The sequence below is a fragment of the Peromyscus californicus genome, unplaced genomic scaffold, assembly GCF_007827085.1.
Source record: "Peromyscus californicus insignis strain IS unplaced genomic scaffold, ASM782708v3 Scaffold_8__1_contigs__length_139910024, whole genome shotgun sequence".
In the NCBI taxonomy this organism is placed as follows: Eukaryota; Metazoa; Chordata; class Mammalia; order Rodentia; family Cricetidae; genus Peromyscus; species Peromyscus californicus.
This window is the reverse complement of record NW_026294606.1, coordinates 97,125,853-97,148,145: the sequence shown is the minus strand read 5'-3', so window position 1 is coordinate 97,148,145 and position 22,293 is coordinate 97,125,853. Positions and strand designations below refer to the sequence as shown.

The 22,293-nt window shown below is 42.4% G+C and overlaps 1 protein-coding gene across 2 annotated transcripts in view; it reads right to left on the bottom strand.

Annotated features, from left to right (window-relative positions):
• Adamts18 (ADAM metallopeptidase with thrombospondin type 1 motif 18) overlaps positions 1-22,293 on the bottom strand; it is a 149,706-nt gene that overhangs the window by 73,373 nt on the left and 54,040 nt on the right. Inside the window, exons 4-8 of one of the 2 annotated variants that reach the window (XM_052728758.1) lie at positions 9,068-9,350; positions 6,803-6,996; positions 6,499-6,582; positions 4,522-4,681; positions 2,612-2,717 (exon numbers count right to left, since the gene is read on the bottom strand). In XM_052728758.1, the coding sequence (XP_052584718.1) occupies positions 2,612-2,717; positions 4,522-4,681; positions 6,499-6,582; positions 6,803-6,996; positions 9,068-9,350 (827 nt within the window). Of the gene's footprint in view, positions 1-2,611; positions 2,718-4,521; positions 4,682-6,498; positions 6,583-6,802; positions 6,997-9,063; positions 9,351-22,293 lie in introns of both variants that reach the window. The other variant, XM_052728759.1, reaches the window with a different exon arrangement.

Genomic DNA, 22,293 nt, shown 5'->3' with positions numbered 1-22,293 from the left:
GCTAACAAAAGCAAAATTATCAATCTTAAGACACTTGGCAAAAGCACTTTTGTATTCTCAGCTTTGCCAAATTCAGCTCTTTCTGCCTAAGCAGGGAGCTGAGGGAGTTTGGTTGGGAGGCATTCTTTTAAACACGCTAAAGCCCCTTGAACAAAAGCAAGAGTTCCAGAAGAGCCAGTGAGTTACAGAGAGATTAAAGCTATTGTGCAAGGAGGGAGAGATGCTTAACTAGAGCCTCCTTAGAAATTTTTTAGAGCAAAAGAAAACTCAATTTGAACTCAATTTTGAATTTCAAATTTTTACATTTTCAAAAGTACTTTTATTTAGTAGGCTTTTGGAAGATATTTTTTTTTCCCCTGCACATTTCAAAAGTCCTCCCCAAATCTCAGCAGCCATCTGCTTCAGCAGTTTCATGTCAAAAGGACCACATACCAAGGTCTCATCTTGAGAATGCATTTCACATCTCTTCATTGTGTGTGTTCATATAGGCACACACACGTTTGTGTGCACATACATGTGAAACCCAGAAGTTCATCTCTGTTATGGCTCCTCAGGTGCTAGTCACCTTTGGTTTTTGAGGTGGAGTCTCTCAGTGGCCTACAACTCAAGAACTGGCCTCGGCAGTCACAGAGCCTCAGCGATCTTCTCGCTTCTGCCTCCCTCGGCCCTAGTATTACCAGCATGCACTCCCACACCTAGGGGATTGAACTCAGATCTTCAAGCTTGCACAGCAAAAGCCTTACTAAGCTATCTCACCAATCCCAACGTTCATTCTTCTCTTACCAGATACCTCTCTCCCACCCTATCTAAAGACTATGACTTGTTTTCCTCAACCAAGATGTTGGATTTTGGTTTCAGATAACTTTTACTCATAAGCAAGACTGTTTAAAGTTTTCATAGCCTGTAGTTTGAAAACTGAATTCAGTATATCACTGCCCTAGGCAGGTGGATTCACATGTTACCATGATCAGTTTGTTTTGTATGAAGAATGAGCGGTTCTGGATGGTGGGTAGCATAGGCCTGGAATCCCACTACTTGGGAGGCTAAGGCAGGAAGGTCACAAGTTCAAGGCCAGCCAGGGAAATGTACTGAGAGATTGTTGCCACATAATGAAAGTTAAAAATGAGGGGAAGGATATGATTCAGTGGCAGTGAATGTGCTCACTACACAAAGGGAAAAAGCAGAATGAGCTTAAAGTATCTTAACCAAAGCAAAACCCAAATGAAAATCAACACCAGAAGTCAAGAGAACCAGGGAAGTAATGGGCAGCCCATGTGCAAACCTGAAATCTTAAAAGATGTAATATATAACATGAAAAGACAGACATCAATGACTAGTGCTTACTGAACTGGTGTGTGTGTGTGTGTGTGTGTGTGTGTGTGTGTGTGTGTGTGTGTATGCACATATGAAGGAGGTCAGAAGACAACCTCCAGTATCACTGTTTTCAGGCACTGTTCACATTTTTTTAAATTTGTTTTATTTTATTTTTTTCTTTGAGGCAATATCTATCACTGTCCTAGAATTTGCTAAGGAGGCTAGGATGTCTAGTCAGTGACTGCCAAGGAGATGCTGGTTAGGGTTAAGGTTAGGGTTAGCATTAGGGTTAGGAAAATGTCTCCATATTACTGGGTATGGTAGTTTGAATGAGAAATGCCCCCATGGGCTCATATATTTGAATGTTTGGTGCCCAATTTGTGGAACTATTTGGGAAGGATTAAGAGGTGTGGCCTTTTGGAGGAGGTTTGTCACTGGGCTTTGAAATTTCAAAAGGCCACAACCCAGTCTTGTTCTCCCTCTGACTTTAGCTTGCTTATCAGAATCTAAGCTCTCAGCTACTGCTCCTGGGCCATGTCTGCCTGCTACCATGCTCCCTACCATAGTGATCATGGACTTAGCCTCTGTAAGCAAGCCCCCAACTAAATACTTTCCTTTATAGTTGCGTTGGCTGTGGCATCTTCACAGCAATAGAACAGTGACTAAGACACTTGGATTACAAGCATGCCCCATCATACTTGGCTTTTAATTTGTGTGTGTTATTTGGATCAAACACATGTCCTTTTGCTTGTGTGGCAAAAAGTTTAGCAACTGAGCCATCTCCTCATCCCCAAGCCATTTTGGAATCCACAATTTGAAGCTTTATACAAAATGAATTCTATGTGTTTGATTAGATCAATAATAACCATTAGAGGAAGTGTGGTAGTTTGAATGTATTTGGCCCCCATAATCCAGTAGGGAGTGGCACTATAAAAAGGTGTGGCTTTGCTGGAGTGGGTATAGCCTTGTTAGAGGAAGTGTGTCACTGTGAGGGTAGGTTTTGAGGTTTCTTATGCTCAGGATATCACCCAGTGAGTCAGTTGACTTCCGGGCACCTTTGAATCAAGATATAAGCACTCAGCTCCAGCCCTACATCTGCCTGCATGCCACCATGCTCCGTGCCATGATGGACTGAACCTCTGAACTGTAAGCAAGCTACCACAACGAAATGTTTCCTTTATAAAAGTTGCTGTGGTCATGGTGTCTCTACACAGCAATAGAAACCTAACTAAGACCGAAGGCCAAAGAATTACTTAGCCAGTTTCCATAGAAAGTAGTGAATTGGGAAGCCACTCACTTGTGCCCTGACTCATGAGCAATGGTGAAGGCAAGGCCAAGTCCTGTGTCTTCATTGATGGTACAGCTTCGGTACTTACTGCACATTCCACTGATTGGGGCAAATCCTATTAAAAGATCAATTTTAAATATTAACAGTAATTTGGTATATACATATACAGTTTAATGGATTAACACATTTAAGGTTTTTGCAGAAGAATATTGAATGTTTTTATTGTCACAGAAATTTATATGACTTGACTAAGCTTATGATTAGAGTCAGAGAAATTTAATATACTGACAGTTACACCAATGTATAATGTTAACTTAAGAGTGGCCTTACAGTCTAAGTGTGGAATATACTTTCCAATTCTTTTCTGATCTTTCTCTGAAGCAAAAAACATAAGCATGCCCAGGTAACATGTACAGATCAAATTCACTTTCTCACATTCACAATGTGACAAGTGTCCCATTCTCCAAAGTTACCTCCCTGTAAGAACAGTTACACAATCATTCCCATCATTTCTTGGTTCTATGTTGATCAACCTTATAGCAGAAGAATTTCTTCTTCCCAACTTGGAGATCTAACAACCATTAGAACAAGGGTTGGTAGCCATATAGAGTTAAATACATACTTGTGAACTGGCTGCACCCACCTCCATGTCAAGCCATGAGATCATCCAGGAAGTCTAATATGCAGGCACATATGTGTCATGGAAACATCATTACTTAACTAATGTTTTAGTTATGCCACATGACAGAGGTAAGGGAGCAAGCACGTAGGCTAGGTGATAAGAGTTCACAGAGATGCTAGATAAGGGAGGGGTACTTGGTTATTGTGCGGCTGTCAGTGAAGCTGACTTGATCTTTAGGTGTCTAGCTGTCTATTTCCAGCCTTGCTCTCAGTCTTACCTATTTAAGATCTGGACATGTAAGGTCTATGTTTTCTGATATATGGTGTTTTCTCAATACCCTAAATTGCACTGTATATGTAATATTTCCCTTTGTGTGTGTATAAGTTTTAAATTAGGTATATGAGACTCAGGAAGGTGAATCATTTGCTTTAGGCAGCATAGTCCTGGACTTGGATATTCACAAGGCATATGTGAGTGTTTAAGCCTGTACAACATGATTCTTAAAGAGAGTGACCTATGGAGCAGATCAGGGATTGATTCCTGGTGGCATGTTTGCTGTTTTCAAGCCTTTGTTTATGCTTTTGTCTGCGGTTGTCTCCTTAGTATAACTTCATTAGACAGAGCCTCACTCATTGGTTTATGCCTGTCTGTGACTGGTTTCCCACTAACACAGCAGATGTTAGTAGTTCCCACTCTGCAGAGCATAGTATATTTACTACAGGACCCTCTACAGCAAAAGTTGGCAGACTTTGACCCAAATAACCCAATTCATCCAAAACCAAAGGTCCAGTTCCTGCTATAAGCAACTGAATCAGCTTGGAAATACAGCAAGCATGTAAAAGATACTGTTCTTGTGCTGAATGTCTTGTGCAAAAATGGGAGAACAGAGTCCTTCCAAGTCAAAGAACTTGCTAAAGAAGACACTGATAACCAATGACACAGTGAAGTATGATGCCATTCAACAGTATTTCTTCAGCTTTGCAGTTACATGGTCATGGTGCTAAGAGAATGCCCTAAACTGTGTTTAATCAAATGACTTCTCTTACTTCATTGGTCATCAATTGGGGCAATAAAGAAAAATCACCAATTGATTGATATACAGACTCTCCATACCACAATGAATTCAATAAATCAGGACACATTCACCATGGTACAAGGAAGCATTCCACAATTTAAAGACTTAAATATATCCAGGTGCCACATGATGACCTCAGGCAATAGTTGTGTGTTTATGTAACAGTGGTCTCATGGGGAAAATAGTGTCTAGTAATGTCACAGCCATCTCAGCATACCATACCTAGTGTGTCACATGGTTCATTCTTCCAGGAACAAATGTCAAATCCCGTAAGGAGGATGGCGTGGTCATGCCTCTTGCCATTCTTTCCCACGAGCGCAGACTGCCACTGGCAGAAGCTATTTAGAGACTGGTCTGCGTGGTGGTTGATCAGCAATCCTCCCTATGAGAAAGGTACAGAGATTAGAGAGTGATGATTTTGCCAGAGTGAAGAAGGTTGAATCATTGTGGCTGTGACAGCAAATGCAGAAGCACCATCTTTCTAGGGGAAATTATCGGTAGAAGAAAGCCACTGAGCCAAGAGCTACCAAAAAAAAAATCTGGTTTAGGTTAATATAAATTTTAAAGTAAACTTGAATTTTCAGTATGCACTTTCTACCTAACTACATTTTTAGAATCAAAAGCATTTTTGATCTTGATAAATTTATTCATATGGAAGTTCAATAATTTCTTCAATAAAGCATAACAAAGATAGCATCCATAGTTTACTTCTCTGTGAAGTTTGGTACTTAAGAGGCTACAAGTAATCAATAACACAATGTGAGTTTACTGAATGGAGAACCATTTACTAGAGATTAGGCCTGGAGAGATGGCTCAGATGTTAGGAGCTCTGGCTGCTTTTCCAGAGGACCCATGTTCAATTCCTATCATGGCATGACTCACAACTGTCTATAACCCCAATTCTGCAGGATCCAACACACTTTCCTGGCCTCTGTGGGTACCAGTACATTCGTGCCATGATGCAGATATATACATGCAAGCAAAACACCCACACATTAAATAAAAGAAGAAGAAAGGGCCGGGTGGTGGTGGCTCACGTCTTTAATCCCAGCACTCGGGAGGCAGAGCCAGGCGGATCTCTGTGAGTTCGAGGCCAGCCTGGGCTACCAAGTGAGTGCCAGGAGAGGCGCAAAGCTACACAGAGAAACCCTGTCTCGAAAAAACCAAAAAAAAACAAAAATAAGAAGAAGAAGAAAGGCAGAAACTATTCTTAAAATAACCATTTATCAAAATGGTTTGTTTAGGCTAAACCAATGACTTAGGTCAAGTCAAATGTTTAGATGATAATTCTGTCAGTGAATCAGGGTGCTGCTGGCTTCAGTATCCTTGAGCAGTGTGTGACTAGCACACCAGTCCAAGTGTTTCCCAAACAACACACACCCTATCTTTCTAAAATTCCAGGATAACTTCACACAGCACAAACCTTTGTAACTCTACACACCTGGGTAATTAGATCCATTTTCCTTTCCTTGTCTCTGGCTCTCTTTTTTCACATTCTTTATTGGGGTTAGAGTTGAAGAGGAAAAGCCCCAGGGGCTTTGAAAAATTGTCTGTCTGATTGGTGAGATCATAAAGGAAAATAGAGCTCACAGATGAGAACCCTGCAGAGCAGGGAGTACTGTGCAACTGAGCACATTATGATATGTTCTTTTTTTGCACTTTCCCCAATTCCTCTGTCATGCACCTCACCGTAATCAACTCAAGGCAGCTGAAGGCCCTTTGTTTATTCTTTGTTGTTTCTAAATTGGTGCTTGGGAGACCATAGACTTACTACAAGAATTTGATGATGGATTCTGTCTGGTAAATTCTCAAAATATACTTATGTGCCCACCTTAGTATTAGTTAGTGTATTTGACCTATGAAGTCCTTCTAACCCTAAAAAGCTACGACCAAATTCACCTTTATCATAAGGACTACATATTTATACCGAGTATTTACATTTTGTATATTGACAATGTTATATATGTATTTAATATTTACATATAACTGTTGATACATCTATGAATATATTATCTAGATTGGTATATAAAGGATTGTTTTGTGGTAACTTAGCTCAGTGACCCTTATTAGAATGCCCTTGCCCTGACGAGATGGTTAGCAGACTTTCAAATATGAGATTCATGCATTGGTATACAGTAGGTATTTAATAAATGCATCCTCTACCGCAGAACAAATGAATAAATGAAGTTTGCCACTTACAGGTTCTTGCTCCAAAAGGATTAGGCTCACAACCACAATATTTATATCACTTCCAATGGTCCCATCTTTGAACAAGCTAGAAACCTGTTGGGACAATTAAAGCCACATAGCATCTTTTAAAGACACAATCCTGCATGGAAAGAATCAATCAGACAAATTGATAAGGGTGTCGCTTCGATTTTATCAGATACATACATGGATCTACAAGAGTGATTTTCTTAACATTCCAATTTTACAATTAAAAAAATTGTGGTTAAGTGTGTGCCATTCCACCCACACAAGGGTTCTTGATGATGCTCCTTACCATATTCATGACTGTGAGAATGTACGTGGTAACATCACCCTTGCCGTGTTTTTCCACCATCTTTGCATCTGCCACCACGAGGGTTTCTACATTGAGACCCTTTTGTGACTTTCCAGCTGATCTTCTGGGCCGCCCTGTGCCCCCATATTCATCAAAGCATAGATAGGTGTCCTCTGCAGGAGGCTTGGGGGCATCTGCAGTAGACAGAAGAGCATTTGGAAGGAAGATCATCAGAAGAATTCTGGATGACGTAGGCCGAAAGAGCCAAGACAGCGGGGAGGTGACACTGGGCATCTCGGTTGCCACATGCCCTGGGGCTTTGCACCTGAGATTCGTTCAACAGATGCTTAGATGCATGGATGGGTGAGCTGATGGACAGGTGGACAGACGGGTAGATCCAGAAATGTTAAAAATGCTCAGAGGTAAGTTAAAGAAAACAAGCTACAATTCTAGTTGGCAGACAAGCAGGTCAACAAATGTCAGTGATGGAAAGAGAAAAAAAAATCACTTTGGGAATACATTGACTCTGTAATGCCAACAGCCAAGGGAGATGGCAGAAACACTATCTTATATCCAACTCTGACAGCTCCAATTTGTGTGAGGAACCCTCACCTGTCTGTGCTGAGTAGTGTGGGACCTGGTTGCCGTCTGTGGCTACCAAGTTAGTGGAATGTGGCTGGCAAACACGAAGATCAGGTATTTTATCAAATAAAAAAGGGTAAGATATTTAACTTGGCCCCTGGAAAATACAAACATCTTCGAAACAATGAAGTATCTAAAATCTACCTTTTCAGCATTGAGTCTTATGAGATCTACACGCAGATTAAACATTTCCAATGGAAATTTGTTTATTAGAATCAACACTGAGTCATAAGAGTAAATTAAGTACATTTCCAGAATACAATAGGAAAGAGAAAATTCAATTTTTCCCTAGAAGTTTGCTACATCGTTTATAATTTGAGATGACAATATTTTGTATGTTCTGAGTTAGATAAGAATGCTACTGAAAGTAATTTGTTTTTAAACTTTTATGATTTGGGAGTTTTGTTAACAGATGTATGAGTGAGTATGTGGTGTTTTTGTGTGCTGTGTGTGTGTGTGTGTGTGTGTGTGTGTGTGTGTGAGGTCAGAGGTTGACAATGGATGTCTTCCTCCACCAATCTCTATCTTTGAGGCAGGGTCTCTCAGCTGCACCCAGAGCTTGTCAATTCAGCCAGTCTAGTTGCAGTTTGTCCAGTAGATCCTGTTTCCACCTTCCTAATGTGCAAAGATTACAGGGTATTAGTGGGGGAGGGGAACCTGGCATTCACATGGGTGCTGGGGATCCGAATCCTGCCTCTCATGCCTGTGCAGCAAGTGCCTCATTACATTGAGCCATCTCTTCAGCTCTTACTTTTGATTTTGTTTTTAATGACAGAATCTCATGTAGCCCAGAGTGGACTTAAATCTCTATATAGCCAAGGATGGCTTTGAACTCCTGATTCTCTTGCCTTCAGCTCCCGAGTGCTGGAATTACAAGTATACATCACTATGTTTGCCTTGAACTGGTTTTGAACATAGTTGTTAGGAAATGCAAACTTACATTTGGTTCTTATCTACTGGACATTGCTGGTCTAGAAAAGAACAAAAGAGACTGGAAATACAGCTTGGCTGGTTCAGAGTTTTGCTGCCTATAGGTAAGGCCCTGAGCTTGACCCCAGAACTGGGGGAGGGGGAAACAGAATGGTTTTTGTCAAAAAAAGGGGCTCATTACACATGTCAAGCTAGGTTTGACCTCATAATTCTCCTGCTTCAGCCTTCCAAGTGCTGGTATTATAGGTATCTACTACTGGCTCATAGGGCATGCCTGAGAGTTCCCCTGCTCTCTGTCAGCTCCCCTTCAGAAGGAGCTGACATTCCTGGAGGTTTCCTGAGAAGTCTCTGTGTCTCTAGAAGGAATGCTCAGTCAAGGCATTTTTCTCTGATTCTTGTTTCTCACTATAGAAAGCTGGGTACTCTCCCTAAGACCACAGAAACTAAGATAACCTTTGGTTAAAACTGGGAGATGCTAAAAAAGCCAAAAAGGGCCCGCATCTGCATCTTTCCTAGTTGAACCTAGGAGAGCCGTTCCTTCAGCATGAGATTTCACCAGTTCTTCTATAAGGCAGCATCTGAGAACAAATTCAGTGCAGCCTCACTGACCTGCCACGTTAGTGAACCCAGCGGCCCCCAGGACTACCCATCGAGGACCTCTTCAGAACAGACAAGGAAAGTCTCCTTACATACATTTCTTGCGTCGTCCACAGAAATGCTGCCTTTGCCACCTTCGATGGCGGTACTCTGTCTCTTGGCTCTGGGAGGCAGGGGGAGTGTGACTTGGGGAGTGACCAGGATAAATCCGGTGGGAGCCAGGGTAGTCTTGGTACCGCTGGACCCTCTTCTCTGCTGTCCTTTTGTACAGGACGTGAGGATGGTGGCCTGCAGGCGAGCTGTAGTTGTGTTCCTGGGCCAGCAGCTGAGGTAGCGGTGAGATGAGGAATTCATTGTCTCGTGTCCTTATCAGACCTGACTAAAAAAGCCAAACACAAGAGCACACTCATGACTCCATGCGTTGTCTTTTTCTGGGTTGATTCTTGGCATCTTTGCATGGATTACTTCCTGTGAAGGGGCACTGTGCAAAATGCTTGATATCTGTTTGCCTTTTTAAAATTACACACACACACACATACACATACACACACTGTGTGTGTGTGTATGTGTATGTGTGTGTGTGTGTGTGTGTGTGTGTGTGTGTGTGTGTGTGTGTGTGTACGTGATCCGTGCATTCCTCTATGTGGAGGTCAGAGGACAATTTATAGTAGGCCATTCTCTCCTTCTGTCATATCATCAGACTTGGTGTCAAGCACCTGTGCCTGCTGAACCATCTTACTGGCTCTGTCGTGTCATTTTTATCTGTGTCATCACATGCTGCTATTATAACTCCAGTTTTACAAAGGGGGCAATAAAAGACTAAGTGGCTGGCACTCTATTTCCTAAACCAACATTAACCATAGGTATCCCATAGGTATTTATAGTAGTAGAGGGATCAAACCCAGGGCCCTACACATGCTAAATACATCATGGACCCCTAGGCTATCTGACTAGGCTGCCAATATTTTATGTTTTAATTAATATATTTGTGTACATGCTTGTGCATGTATGTATTTGTGTGTGTTTATGTGTGTATGCTCCATGTATGTATCTGAAAGCCAATGAGGAGGAGGATGTTGGGCATCCTGCTCTATTACTCTGCTTTATTCCCTTGAGATAGGGTCTCTTACTGAACCTGGAGCAAGGCTTGCAGCCAGTAAGCCCCAGCAATCCTCCTGTCTGCACCTCTACAGTGCTGAGATTGCAGGTACATAAAGCCTTATCCAGATTTTCATATGGGTGCTGGGCTTTGAACTTAGGCCTTCACGCTTCTAGAGCAAGCACTCTTATCCACTGAGCCATCTCCCCAGGCCCTAGACTGACAATGTTAATAAGTGTTTTTGAACGACTGAGCTAAGGGGTGTCCTGCTTAAATGGCTTCGACTGATAGACCCTGATGAAACCTAGATGGAGTGGTGAATAGAAAAACAGTTCATGGCTTGTGTAGTAAGAACAAGGCCTCCCATACTGATGTTGTAAGTGCTAAAGTTGTGGAAGGACTTGCGAGGATGGCTGAGGAAGGAACATGCAATGGCCTCTCTAAGTGGAGATGTAGTCACTCCAATGAGTTGTATTATCATAAAGAGATGTGTTTGTGAAATGAAGAAAGGACACTCACTGATAACCCCACAGTCACAATTACATCTTCCAAGCTCCTGACATAATCCATGATGTACTGTTGTACCAAACAGGTGGCCATGACTTGCCCTTGGCTTGCAGCACAAGGTTCACAGCCAGGGTACCCAGGCCTCCTGTGGGAACTGTGGGAAATGAACTAGTAGCTTCAGTTTTGCTCTTGAGCTTGTGAGTAGAGACAAGTCTTATGGTCTCTCCCCAGGTCATTTGAATCTGGATTTGTATTTCTTATTAAGACCACCAGATGATTCGAATGCACTGCATCCTTCATGATGAGGTCTGAGAAACAGGCCTGTGGTAGTGAAGGAACGAACAGAGGACAGACTTAGAGACACAGGTACAGAAAAGTTCTGATGGACGATTACCAACTATGCAACAACCCAGAGCCTCAGACCTTTTATTAAGTACAGCAAAGACAGAGGGGTTAGCTAGTCTCAGTAGAGGGTCTACAGGAGAGCAGTCTCAAGCTGCAGTCAGCTTTGAGGAGGAAGGTTTAGTTGCTAAGTTTTGCACACACTGCTCAGTCATTTGTAAACACTCATACTGACACACACACAGTCAACACTTGTACTTAGACCAGAGAAAGGCTTTGGCAAATCCAAGTCTGACCTGTTCAGGGATCCCTTTGCCATTCCTACGGGTCTGAGGTACTGAGTCTTTGACATGGCCTTGTCCATGTCAACAATACATTTACTCAGGACTTCGTCTACTATGAGCACATCCTGAGTTCTGAATACGCATGCCCACTAGAGTTTAGGAAGCACTGATTGAGGCCTTCAGATGTGCTGCTCATTAGCACCAGCAGGAATCTCAGACACATGCACACTATGTCACTGGTACCTCTGTCTTTTTTTTTTTTTTTTAACCATCAGGTGATTAATGGAATGTACAAACAAGTTATGAAGCCATGTTTGAGGCCTTTCCTTCACGTGCAATGAGGGAGATTTTGACCTGCCTTGACCACCTTACAAGGAGAGGCAGAACAAGCATGGCAGAAGTCCTTTGAATCTTTTAGGCTGCAGCAATTCAGATGCTGATAACAATGACTCACTGAACCAACACATGCTCATTGAGCATCTGCCATGTGCCACACAATAGGCAGGACACGCCATACAACAGTGCAGGGGGATTTCAAAGCATGTGGTTAGCTGTCTGGGAATGTGGCTGTGTTGGATCAAAGGCAGCTTACACAGGAATACGAAGTCAGCACCTCTCCCAGGCTCTAGGATGCACTGGGGCAGAGTGGATGACGGGTATCAGAGTTTAACCCTACCCGAGTTCCCTAAAAGAAGCCCCAGAATATATTATTTGGTCTTGGTTTTTTCTGCCCCCTCAAAAGTCTGCTGATTTCTGAGAAAGTGTCTTATGGGTATTGACATATTTAGATCATGGGGGCCAAAAAGAAAAAAAAATGGCTTCATTCACCAGGCACATTGGGCACCTAAGTCCTGATCCTTTCTAGGCACTGGCATGTACGAAAGGAACACACAGTAAATAGAAAGGACATTACATTCGTGTCCTCATGGAGATTGTGAGAGAAGAGGATCGATCATATTAAAAAGCGATATTGGGCTGGGGAGATAACTCAGTCATTAAAGCGGTGGCCATGTAAGCACAAAGACCTGAGTTTGAGCCCCAGAATTCTCCTCCGCAATCAGTAGGCATGGCAGCACACCCCTGGAATCCCGGTGCTGGAGAAGCAGAGACAGGAGGATCCCTAGGATTCATTGGCCAGCCTGCTTAGTGAGTTCCAGGCCAGTGGCATACCCTGTCTCAAGAAACAAGATGATGACTCCTGAAGAAGGCCACCTGAGGTTGTCCTCTGCCCTCACACGCATGTACATATACGTGTGTGTATATATGTGTCCACTCACACAGGAACACACAAATGCATACAAACTGAAAAAAGCAAAATCCCGCCATCCAAGACATGCATCAGCGGTGTGCCCCTTGCCCCCCCCCCCCCCCACTTCTAGTTCAGGCAATGCTACCAGAAACTTCCATCTTTAATTTTGACACTTTCTGCCTAGTCCCTGGCACCAGCCAGAATTCTCATCAAAGACAAATCACACATACAGCACTCTCTGCCATCCCTCTTCTTGCCAGCTCCACAGATTCCCAAATGGTCCCTGGGGGCTTCATCTGTCCTCTGTCCCTCTCCACCCCGTTCTAAAACAGAATGCTTTATTTCACACTTTGAACTCTTCTTCTCACCAACTGGCTGTTTCAGATTTATTTTCTTCCTTTGAAATTTTCTAGTAACTTCTTCGACTACCGGTAGGTATCTCAGACACACACACACACACACACACACACACACACACACACACACACCACACACTGTCACAGCTTCCTTTGCCTTTTTCTCTCTTAGCCATCTAGGTGGTCAGTGGAATGCACAAACAAACGATGAGCCTGTGTTCCTTTTGTAAATGCTAGTCACTGGCGTCCCTGCTACTGTGCCATGTCCTCAGAGAAGCTGGAAACTACCCTGTCCCCTTTCCAAAGGATCACAAGCCACGGTCAGTAGTCTCCCTAGCTCTCTCCAATGAGAGAAATAAAATCCAGGTCTTCCCACACCTAATACAACATATCTGTGACCACGTGGACCACACAGGAATCCCCAGGGCAATTCTCACGCTAACGGACAACAAATATTTGTTTCTTAGTCAACAAGCAAGTGTCAGAGTGGAGACTAGGTGGGGAGCAGGCCATCAGGAAACAGGAAGGAATCAGGCTTGGGAAGTGAAGGGAAATCCAGGTGCAAACCCAGGTGGAATCCGGGGTCTCCATTTCCTGTGCAGAGCCCTCTCCTCCAAATCATACTGGCCCCTCTTCTAAACGACACGCAGACAAAAGGCACTATTTACAGCCCTCCCCAGACAGAGGCATTAGCTGAAGGAAAAAAAATGCCTCAAAAGCCCTCCAGCTTTCTCTACTTCCTCACTTGGTTCAACTAATATCCTTTAAGTCACTTAAGTGCCCTGACTGGACGGACCAGTTTGCAAGTTTTCTCTTTTTCCCCCACACCACAAAGACTCTAGGCTGCTCAAAGGCAGAGGGGATGTTTCTGTGTTGAGACATCAATAAAATAGTCATCCTGAGGCAGGGCAGAAAGATATGGATAATTCAGTGGATGTGGTGAGGGAAAGCAGTCCCTCTCCCTGAAGTCTGCTTAAAACTTCTTGCTTGTTGAGAAGTAACCATCACCAGCACAGATTACATCATTTGCCATGGAGCAATGTTGTTTTTATGGAGAGATGTTGTAAATAAGGGAGTTAAAATAGCAAGGATTCATGCTGAAGGCTCCTATCCTTCCCTGGCTTCAATTTTCCAGGAGCCTCACAAACCCCATTTACACTAAAAGAAATGCATGATGCCCCTTAAGGGCTATGGCTTTATCTTATCAGATTTAATCCCATCAAAGGCACCCCTGAAGCCAATCTCTAATCTCAGTTATCAAGAAAGAGGGGGATTCTTAGCAATCCTTTGATAAGTAACTTAAAAGACACCCACATTGAGTTTGTGGGTGCTACTCAGACACTCAAATGGGACTCACCCTTAAAATGCCCACCCACACATGAGTGGGTTTTACTTTTTCCCTGATTACTTCTCTTTATATCAATCCCCATGCTTAACTCTATGTTAAAATATTCTCCTAATAAATCTCAGCTGTGTTTCCTATTGGATCATCTTGAAATTCTTTTCTATGGCTAAGTCAAGACTCTAGCTTCTCTTGAGTGGACATCTCTGCAAAGATCCTTTCAGCTACTACAGGAGGCAGCATGGAGCTGTGTCTTCAGCTGACGCCCACTTCAGCTGATGGGCCTATATTGCGGCAAACACATCAGACCTATACACTTCAGCTCAGTGCAAAGGACAAGTGTCTAAAATAATTCTCTATAACAAAACAAGAATTGAACGGTGTTAGATAATAAAGAGAATATTCTTTCTCTGGAATATGATGAAAAGCAATGTAATCTAACCAAAGAAACAAACTATGGCTTAAAGATATAGGCCCAGCACAGCCAAACAGAACCATCTATGCGTGGGGTGTGTAAAGCCTTTTTTAATTACTAAATGAGTGCAACATTCTGCCTAAATATGGTGAATAAGATGGACTGTGGTCTCTTGTGACTTCTAATTCAACAGAAAAAAAATCAGATGAAGCTAGTAAAAATCACAGATGAAAATAAAATATTCATTAGTATGCAGAATGGAGCTGGGGAACTCTATTGGAAATAACAGAAAGTGTGTGTGTGTGTTATAGCAAGCTTTCTAAGGAAGTGAAGCTCATTGAGACCTGAAGATTTTTCCTGATCCAGGCAGAGAAACACTGGATGGAATGAGAGAATGAGATCACAGATCTAAGAAGTGGAAAAAGTAGGGGCAAGCAGGAAGAAGGCTGAGACCCTTGTGGTCTGCAATGCAGATAAGAAAGACAGCCTTAGGTGTCCCTGGACATAGAGGACAGGAGAGGACTCCAGTACACTAAGCTGGTGATGTTATCAACTACTGAAGGCTGAACAATTTGTCAAAATAACAAAGAGATAAACAAAACAAAATTAGATGAATGGAGAAAGAAAGATCAATAACCAACTCTCTCTTCCCTCCACCAAGGGAGGCACAGATGATGACCTAGGTGTGGCGCCCCCTACTGGACTCTGCAGAAAGGTCAGCATGCAAGGATTGTATTAGTAGTATTGCATCTTTAATGACAGACTCAAGCACTAAATTTAAAAAGAAAGTGCATATTAACCACAGGCCAATATACTATTTTGATACTTTACTCTTCCTACTTTAAATAATTAATATAAGCGCATAAAAAATTTTGAAAACTTTGAGTACTAGGCTGGACAAAATGAATATAAAATAATTCTGCATTCAAGAAAAAAATTTAAAAGTAAAATTAAAAAGAAAGGCAATTTAAAAACTGGTGGTTAAAATAATAAAATACATTAATAGCTCTTTTAAGTGGTGCTCATGTTTTTAATCAAACCTTTAATCAATAAGGCCAGCTGTCTAAGATATGTACACATGTGTATGCATGTATATTATATATACATACATACTACATATATATTTTTATGTATACTTTTTGTATATTTTTATGCACACACACACACACATAAAATCTTCAGGGAAAATACATATTTCTTTCCCTAATGATCAGATTTTAACTCTCTTAGAAGCTTTAAAAGTAAGAAGAAATGGAAGACTCCTGATAAAGTTAGTGGTGATTGGGTGCATAACTCATTTTTAAGAGCTCAGTGGGAAGAGCCTTAACGATCAATGAAAATTAGAAATTTATAAACTCCTTCAGTGATTTGTATCCCAGGGCCTTTAAATACCTACACACCTTGCAAACCTAAAACACCTAAACAGACTAATAACATGTGCTACAACTGAAGCACCACTTCGGATGAAATGATTATGCAGACCTTAAGCAAATCTCTTGAAATGGTAGTGAAAATAGCCCCATGGGTAGTATCATTCTACTTTAGTTTTTACTGAAGTCTAACTGACAGGTACAACCAGCCCACCCCCAGAAGACTGTCTGGGAAAATATTGGCAAAGACCTATCATCTACATTTGTAGTCATTGATAGCAAATTAGTTTTTGTTTTTTAGTTTTTATTCTAGCCACAGTACTTTTTTCAAATGCTGTGACTTTAACCCAAGATTGCCATTCATTTAACTTTGTAAAAGATTTTATTTTATATGTACGGGTGTTTTGCCTGCATGTATGTATGTGTACCATGTGTGCATGTGGTTCCTGTGGAGGCCAGTAGAGGGCATCAGATCCCCTAGATTGCAATTACAAATGGTTGTGAGCGGTCATAAGGGTGCCAGGGACGGAAGTTGGATCCCTTGCATGACTCACAAGGGCTTTTAACCCCTGGGGTAACTTCCCAGCACCCTATATTGCCATTCTTTTTAAAGATATAAGCTTTTATCCAAACCGTCACAGTAAAGAATAGACAACTGATTCTGGTGCCCAACCCATATGATGACATTCTAAAGGCAAGGTCCCAAGTCAGAATAAACAAAAGGTTTAAAAAAAGGTGGTCAGTAGGAAACAAAAATCTATGATTTGGAGGCAAGGGCCCAGGGAAACCAAGGAGAGAAATTCAGGTCTGCGGAGAAAAAGCTACGGCAGTCTTTGATGGAATACAGCCTGTGGTCTGAGGATGTTTATGGATTTTTGTCCAGAAGCAACAAAATTTACTGAGGGAAATTGGGTGGAGTGACACAAAGATAAGTAGTCAAGGAAAACGATGAAGAGAGTAACAGACTTGAAAGGTGAAGCATTAAGTGTCGCCACTCCTGAGATGGGCTCGAATGCTCTAAATGTCTGTTGCTTTCTCGTTATTTCATCTCCTAAACAGTATTAGAACTCAGGGCTTCCCTGGGTGAAATAAGCCAATCTTTAGCCACATTGTCATGAGTTTCTCAGTAAATGTTAACACACACACACACACACACACACACACACACACACACACACACACACACACACACACGAGCATTGATGGCTCCTGAACAGAAAAACCAAGGAGATGATGAAATGATTCATCAAAAACTGTTTATTAAATCCCAGGTGAGAACAAGTGGGCTCTTCTGGAACATGCTCAGGCCAAGAAGAGGACATCTGCTGATGTACCCTGAGATGACCGGTAGCTTACTCCATTTTCTATAAAGTACTTAATTCTGGGAGATCTAAACAGAAATTCCTGTCATCTGCACATGCAAAGACGATGAAGTAGATGACCTGGACAGACCCTCAAGTGTACATGTGATCTCCAAGAGAGAAGAGATGCCCAAGGTTCCCTGTTACTGTCAAAGGAAAAAACATCTCCTGTACTTTTGGGGTAGGCAGGGGCAATGCATTTTTTTAACAAAATACTAGCATTTCCCATCCATTCCTTTATCTCAGTATTCATGGGATTCACAACGATATTTAGGAAGAGATTTATACTGTGGGATGGTCTGTATGTCAAATGTGTTGCTGATTGGTCAATAAATAAATCACTGATTGGCCCGTGGCCAGGCAGGAAGTATAGGCGGGAGAAGGAGGAGAATAGAGCTGGGAAGTGGAAGGCTGAGTGGGGAGACACTGCCAGCCGCCATCAGGACAAGGAAGATGTAAAGTACCGGTAAGCCACAAGCCACGTGGCAAGGTATAGATTAATAGAAATGGATTGATTTAAGCTGTAAGAACAGTTAGCAAGAAGCCTGCCACGGCCATACAGTTTGAAACCAATATAAGTGTCTGTGTTTACTTGATCGGGTTTGAGCGGCTTGGGACTGGCGGGTGAGAGAGATTTGTCCTGACTTTGGGCCAGGCAGGAAAACTCTAGCTACAGATTTAGAATTTCCAGATTTGGGACTAGAGAAAAGTCTTCATGAATGAAATGCTTGCTGCTTCAGTGTGAGGACGAGAGTTCAGATCCCTGAAACCCACGTCAAGCTGTGCATGGTAGTGTGCATCTGGAATCCCAGTTCCCCTATGGCAAAGACTCCAGAGTCCTAGAGGTTCACAGGTCAGCTAGCCTGGCTATGGAGAGGCCACCAAGAGACCCTGACCCTAACAGAGTGGAAAGCTATGCTCATGCATGTGTGTACACACACATACACTTTCCCGGTTTGTATGTGGTTGGGTGATTTTAAGAAGCCTCTTGCTAATATGAGTTTATTGAAATTAGCTTGCAGGATCATGGGTGAGTCACTGGCAGCTATAGGACCAGAAAAACCCAACACCCATTCAACTTGCCACTTTCTGTAAACTGTAGCATCTTGAGACTATGTCCATCTAGGGCAGGAGGAACAGGTGACTAGAATCTCAGGTGAGATTCTTAGACCAACTCTCTACATTCCTTCTAAAAAGGTGTTATCAACAGCCTCCCCACAGACCTCTTTGTTTGTGATATTGCTCTGTCCATTTCCACACTATGACGTGGACCAAGTTAGTCCACAGTTCACAACAGCTGTTCTACTTCAAGATCAAGATAGGACATCAAATATGGTTCTACAGACACTAAAGTCCTGCCAACAGCTGTCAGGTGCTTCCATTAAGTTTAAATAGACACTGCCAATATTCCCCAAGTGTTCTTAGCAAAGCAAAGGTAGTGAGAGCCACAATTGTCTTGATTTTTCAGTGCTCAAATGCTTCTTCTATCCCTTCCCTTACCCCTGAGGGATGTTCCCAAACCCCTTGGACACTCTAGTCCCTGGTCTGTAAAATGAGAATAACAATAGCCTTTTCTTTAGAGGATTGAATGCATTAAGACCAGTAAAGTATTATATATGGTGCCTGACAGTGTTTATCTATTATTCTTATAATTACTATCTTTGATAGCATGGGAACAAAACAGAGAATTCAAGCCAGGCCTTTTCTAACTGTGGCTGTGTGTGATTTCCTTTGACAGGACTTCTCTATGGAGAAATCTGGCCTCAAATGTATGGTGCTCCTCCTGCCTCTGCCCCGAGTGTTTGCATTACAGGACTGCCCCAGCACACCTGCCAGCCAGGCCTTTTCCCAACTATTAATCTTATGATTTTCCTCTCCAATTAGACCTGAATTTCTGGAGAGTGGTATAAACATTCTTTCTGTTTATATATAGAGAAAAACGATGCAGGGATGAGGCAAGACTTTGAGACCTGAAAAGAAAAGGATTAGTTAAAGTCTTCAAGATGTAACTGAAGATTCTTAAAGAAAGAAAGGTCCTGAATGTTCTACTTTGGAGAATTTCTTAATTTATATTGGATCTTGGAGCATTCACAGAGGGTTGGCTGGTTTGAGTGGGAATAGAGAAGGCCAGTTGTGGGTGGGAAGGAGTTTATTCAGCTCCTCCTCCTGTTTGGGCAGTGCAGCCCTTAACTTCATATCCCCAGTGTACAGGAGCTCAGCTGTGTAGACACAGCCTTGGCACATTATGAAGACCTGATGTCTTGTGCGCCTTCTTCACGGGAAGGAGATGGCATGCCCGAGTTCAGTTTGACTGGCATCACGGAGAAAGGGATGCTGTTGATCATTCTGAACAGGTGAGTTTAGAGTCATTGCTAGGGTAACAGAGTACCATAGGCTTTCTGGAGAATATGGGTGTGGATCATGACTATGGACTGGAGCCCTAAGTCCCATGTTGGCCATTTCTTTGGATGAAGCAGGCAAAGACCTGCTCCTTCCATGGAATACCTGGTGAGTTGAGCCACCACACATATGCTCATGGAGCACTCGGCCTGTAGTTTACTCAGGTGCAACCCTAGACAAAACTGACTTCTCTATGTAACCCCTGACCTCTGCAGTGTAGGTCAGGTCAAGTCTCCATACTGACAATGACAAGAAAAACAAAAAAAGGGGAAAAAAAGGCACCTAAGTCCTCCTGCAGGTCTCTTCCAAATGTTTGTCTTCCTTCTTTTCCCTAAGGATGCTCAACTGCATCACAGAATTCATTATTCTTCTGTGGTACATTACACTAGCCAAAATCAGCTCCAAATCAAAATTAACCAACATGACTTTGACCACATGGAACACTCACATCCCAACAGAAAGGGGAACAGATTCCAGCCCTTTTCCCAAAGCACTAGGGCTGTAGCTATCTGACTGGTGAAGGCTAGGTCATTCTAGATGCCCTTAATACATACTAGTAAACTCACTGTTTTAGCTAATTTTGTTTTTCTACTGGAATAAACAGTTCATGGCTGTAACAGCTCAAACCCCATGATGCCAGAGTATTTGCTATATATGGATGCTGTGTAACTACACAGTCTCCCTTACTCTTAAACATGTGTCCTATTAGGATTCTGGAAGATGTGACTGTGGGGAAGAGACAGCCAGTGAAGTATCAGACTGTCATAAACAAACCATGTCTGGACCGGCACATTGTACAGCCAGAGTCCTAGCTACTTGGCTTTCTTTTTGTCACTTCCAACACACCAGGAAGACTTAAAGATACGAATAAGTACAGTCCGTGTCAGCAATGAAGGGTGAGGTCAAGAGGTGTTAAAACCGGAGGGCTGCCCTTTCCTCTCTTGTTGCCAATTTCACATCAAGAGGTAGGAAGAAAGAATGGCAGGTGCTTGAGGTGACATTGAGTAAGGTTCTCCGTGGATCCAGAGATGATTGGCTCACTGGTTCTCCAGGATACAGCCTAGATGATCATTACTGATCTACTTTTCATTCAACCTAGCACCACTCTCATATAACTGCTTATTAGTATAATCTAAATACTTTCAGAGAAGAAATGGGGACTACTCTGCTTGATGACAGCCACACCATACCCTGTGAGTCCTTTTTGAAAGAATTAAGCACAGGGTATAGTAAGGAGGACAAACTATACATACCCAGCCCCTTAGCTACTGGCCAAGTGTCCTAGTCAGGTTTAACTGTCAACTTGACAGAGCCTAAAGTCATCTGAGAAGGGTGTCCCAACTGAGGTATTGTGTAAACCAGAGTGGTTTGTGGGCATGTCTGTGGGAAACAACTGTTAATTGATTAAGAGGGGTCAGCCCACTGCAGGCAGCACCATGTTCCGGGCAGGTGGTTCAGGGCTGTATCAGAGTAGAGAAATCAAGGTGAGTGCCAGCCAGTGGATGTGATGTAGCAGTTGTTAAAAGTTCTCACAATTGTGACTTACCCCATGGTGATGGGCTATAACCTGGAACAATGAGCTGAAATAAGCAACCCCCACCCTCAACTGCTGTCAGAGTATTTTACCATAGCAACAGAAACGAAGTTAGGACAAGAGGCAAAAAACTAAAGACAGTGATATCTACATTTAAGGAGCTGTGCTACTAGCTAAAACCAAATGCATCCACTTCCTAGTTTCATCTTGCTGATTTACAGATCCCTCCCACAGGCCACCCAGTCAACCTGCACTAATAGGGGGGAGAGCAAGTATTTCTCCAGTTTCTCCCTAATCCTTGTAATGCAAATACCTGGCAAGGCAGAGATAATGTACTTGATTTTGTGCCTTGGCATTTGGCAGAGCTTAGGCATGATGCTCAAATTTTGCAGAATGGATGATGGCATATATAGAATTTATGAACTTAGGACAGAAACCTCTAAGGGTCTGAACTCCTGAACCATGTGGAAGAGCAAGGAGTTTGAAAAGCTGCAAGTAGCAATGTTAGAGAAACCCCTGGCAGGTACTCACATTGCTGGGCTCCTCTGACCCCTAGAACAATAAAGAGCATGCCAATGTAACACTTCATATTCCTTGAGACACGATCATGAAGTGACAGAAATTTATACGTTAAGAATTTATATAATGAGCACACATTACCCACCGACCAGTTTGCCAAGTCTTACTAGGACACCATCCATGCATCAAATTTCTTCTTTGAATCGTACACATGCAAACACAGGTGTTTGATGATTGAAGCTTATACTATCCATAGCACATTAGTTCAGATGAATACTCTCACAGAAGACTGGCAGCCACGGATATAACAAACTCTAACTCCTTATCACCTGACAATAAGCAACTGATTGTTGGCATCACTCGCTATTTAAATTGCATTTATTATTACTCCATGTCTACGTTTGGACAATAAGGAAATTCACACGGTTGACAGTCAATATGAGCTGCCAGAAAACAGTTACTCTTCAAGAAGGAACAGTGGATGCACACCAGACACCTCAGCTGGAACTCTGTAAATAGCATCAGCTATGTTTGCAAGATAGTG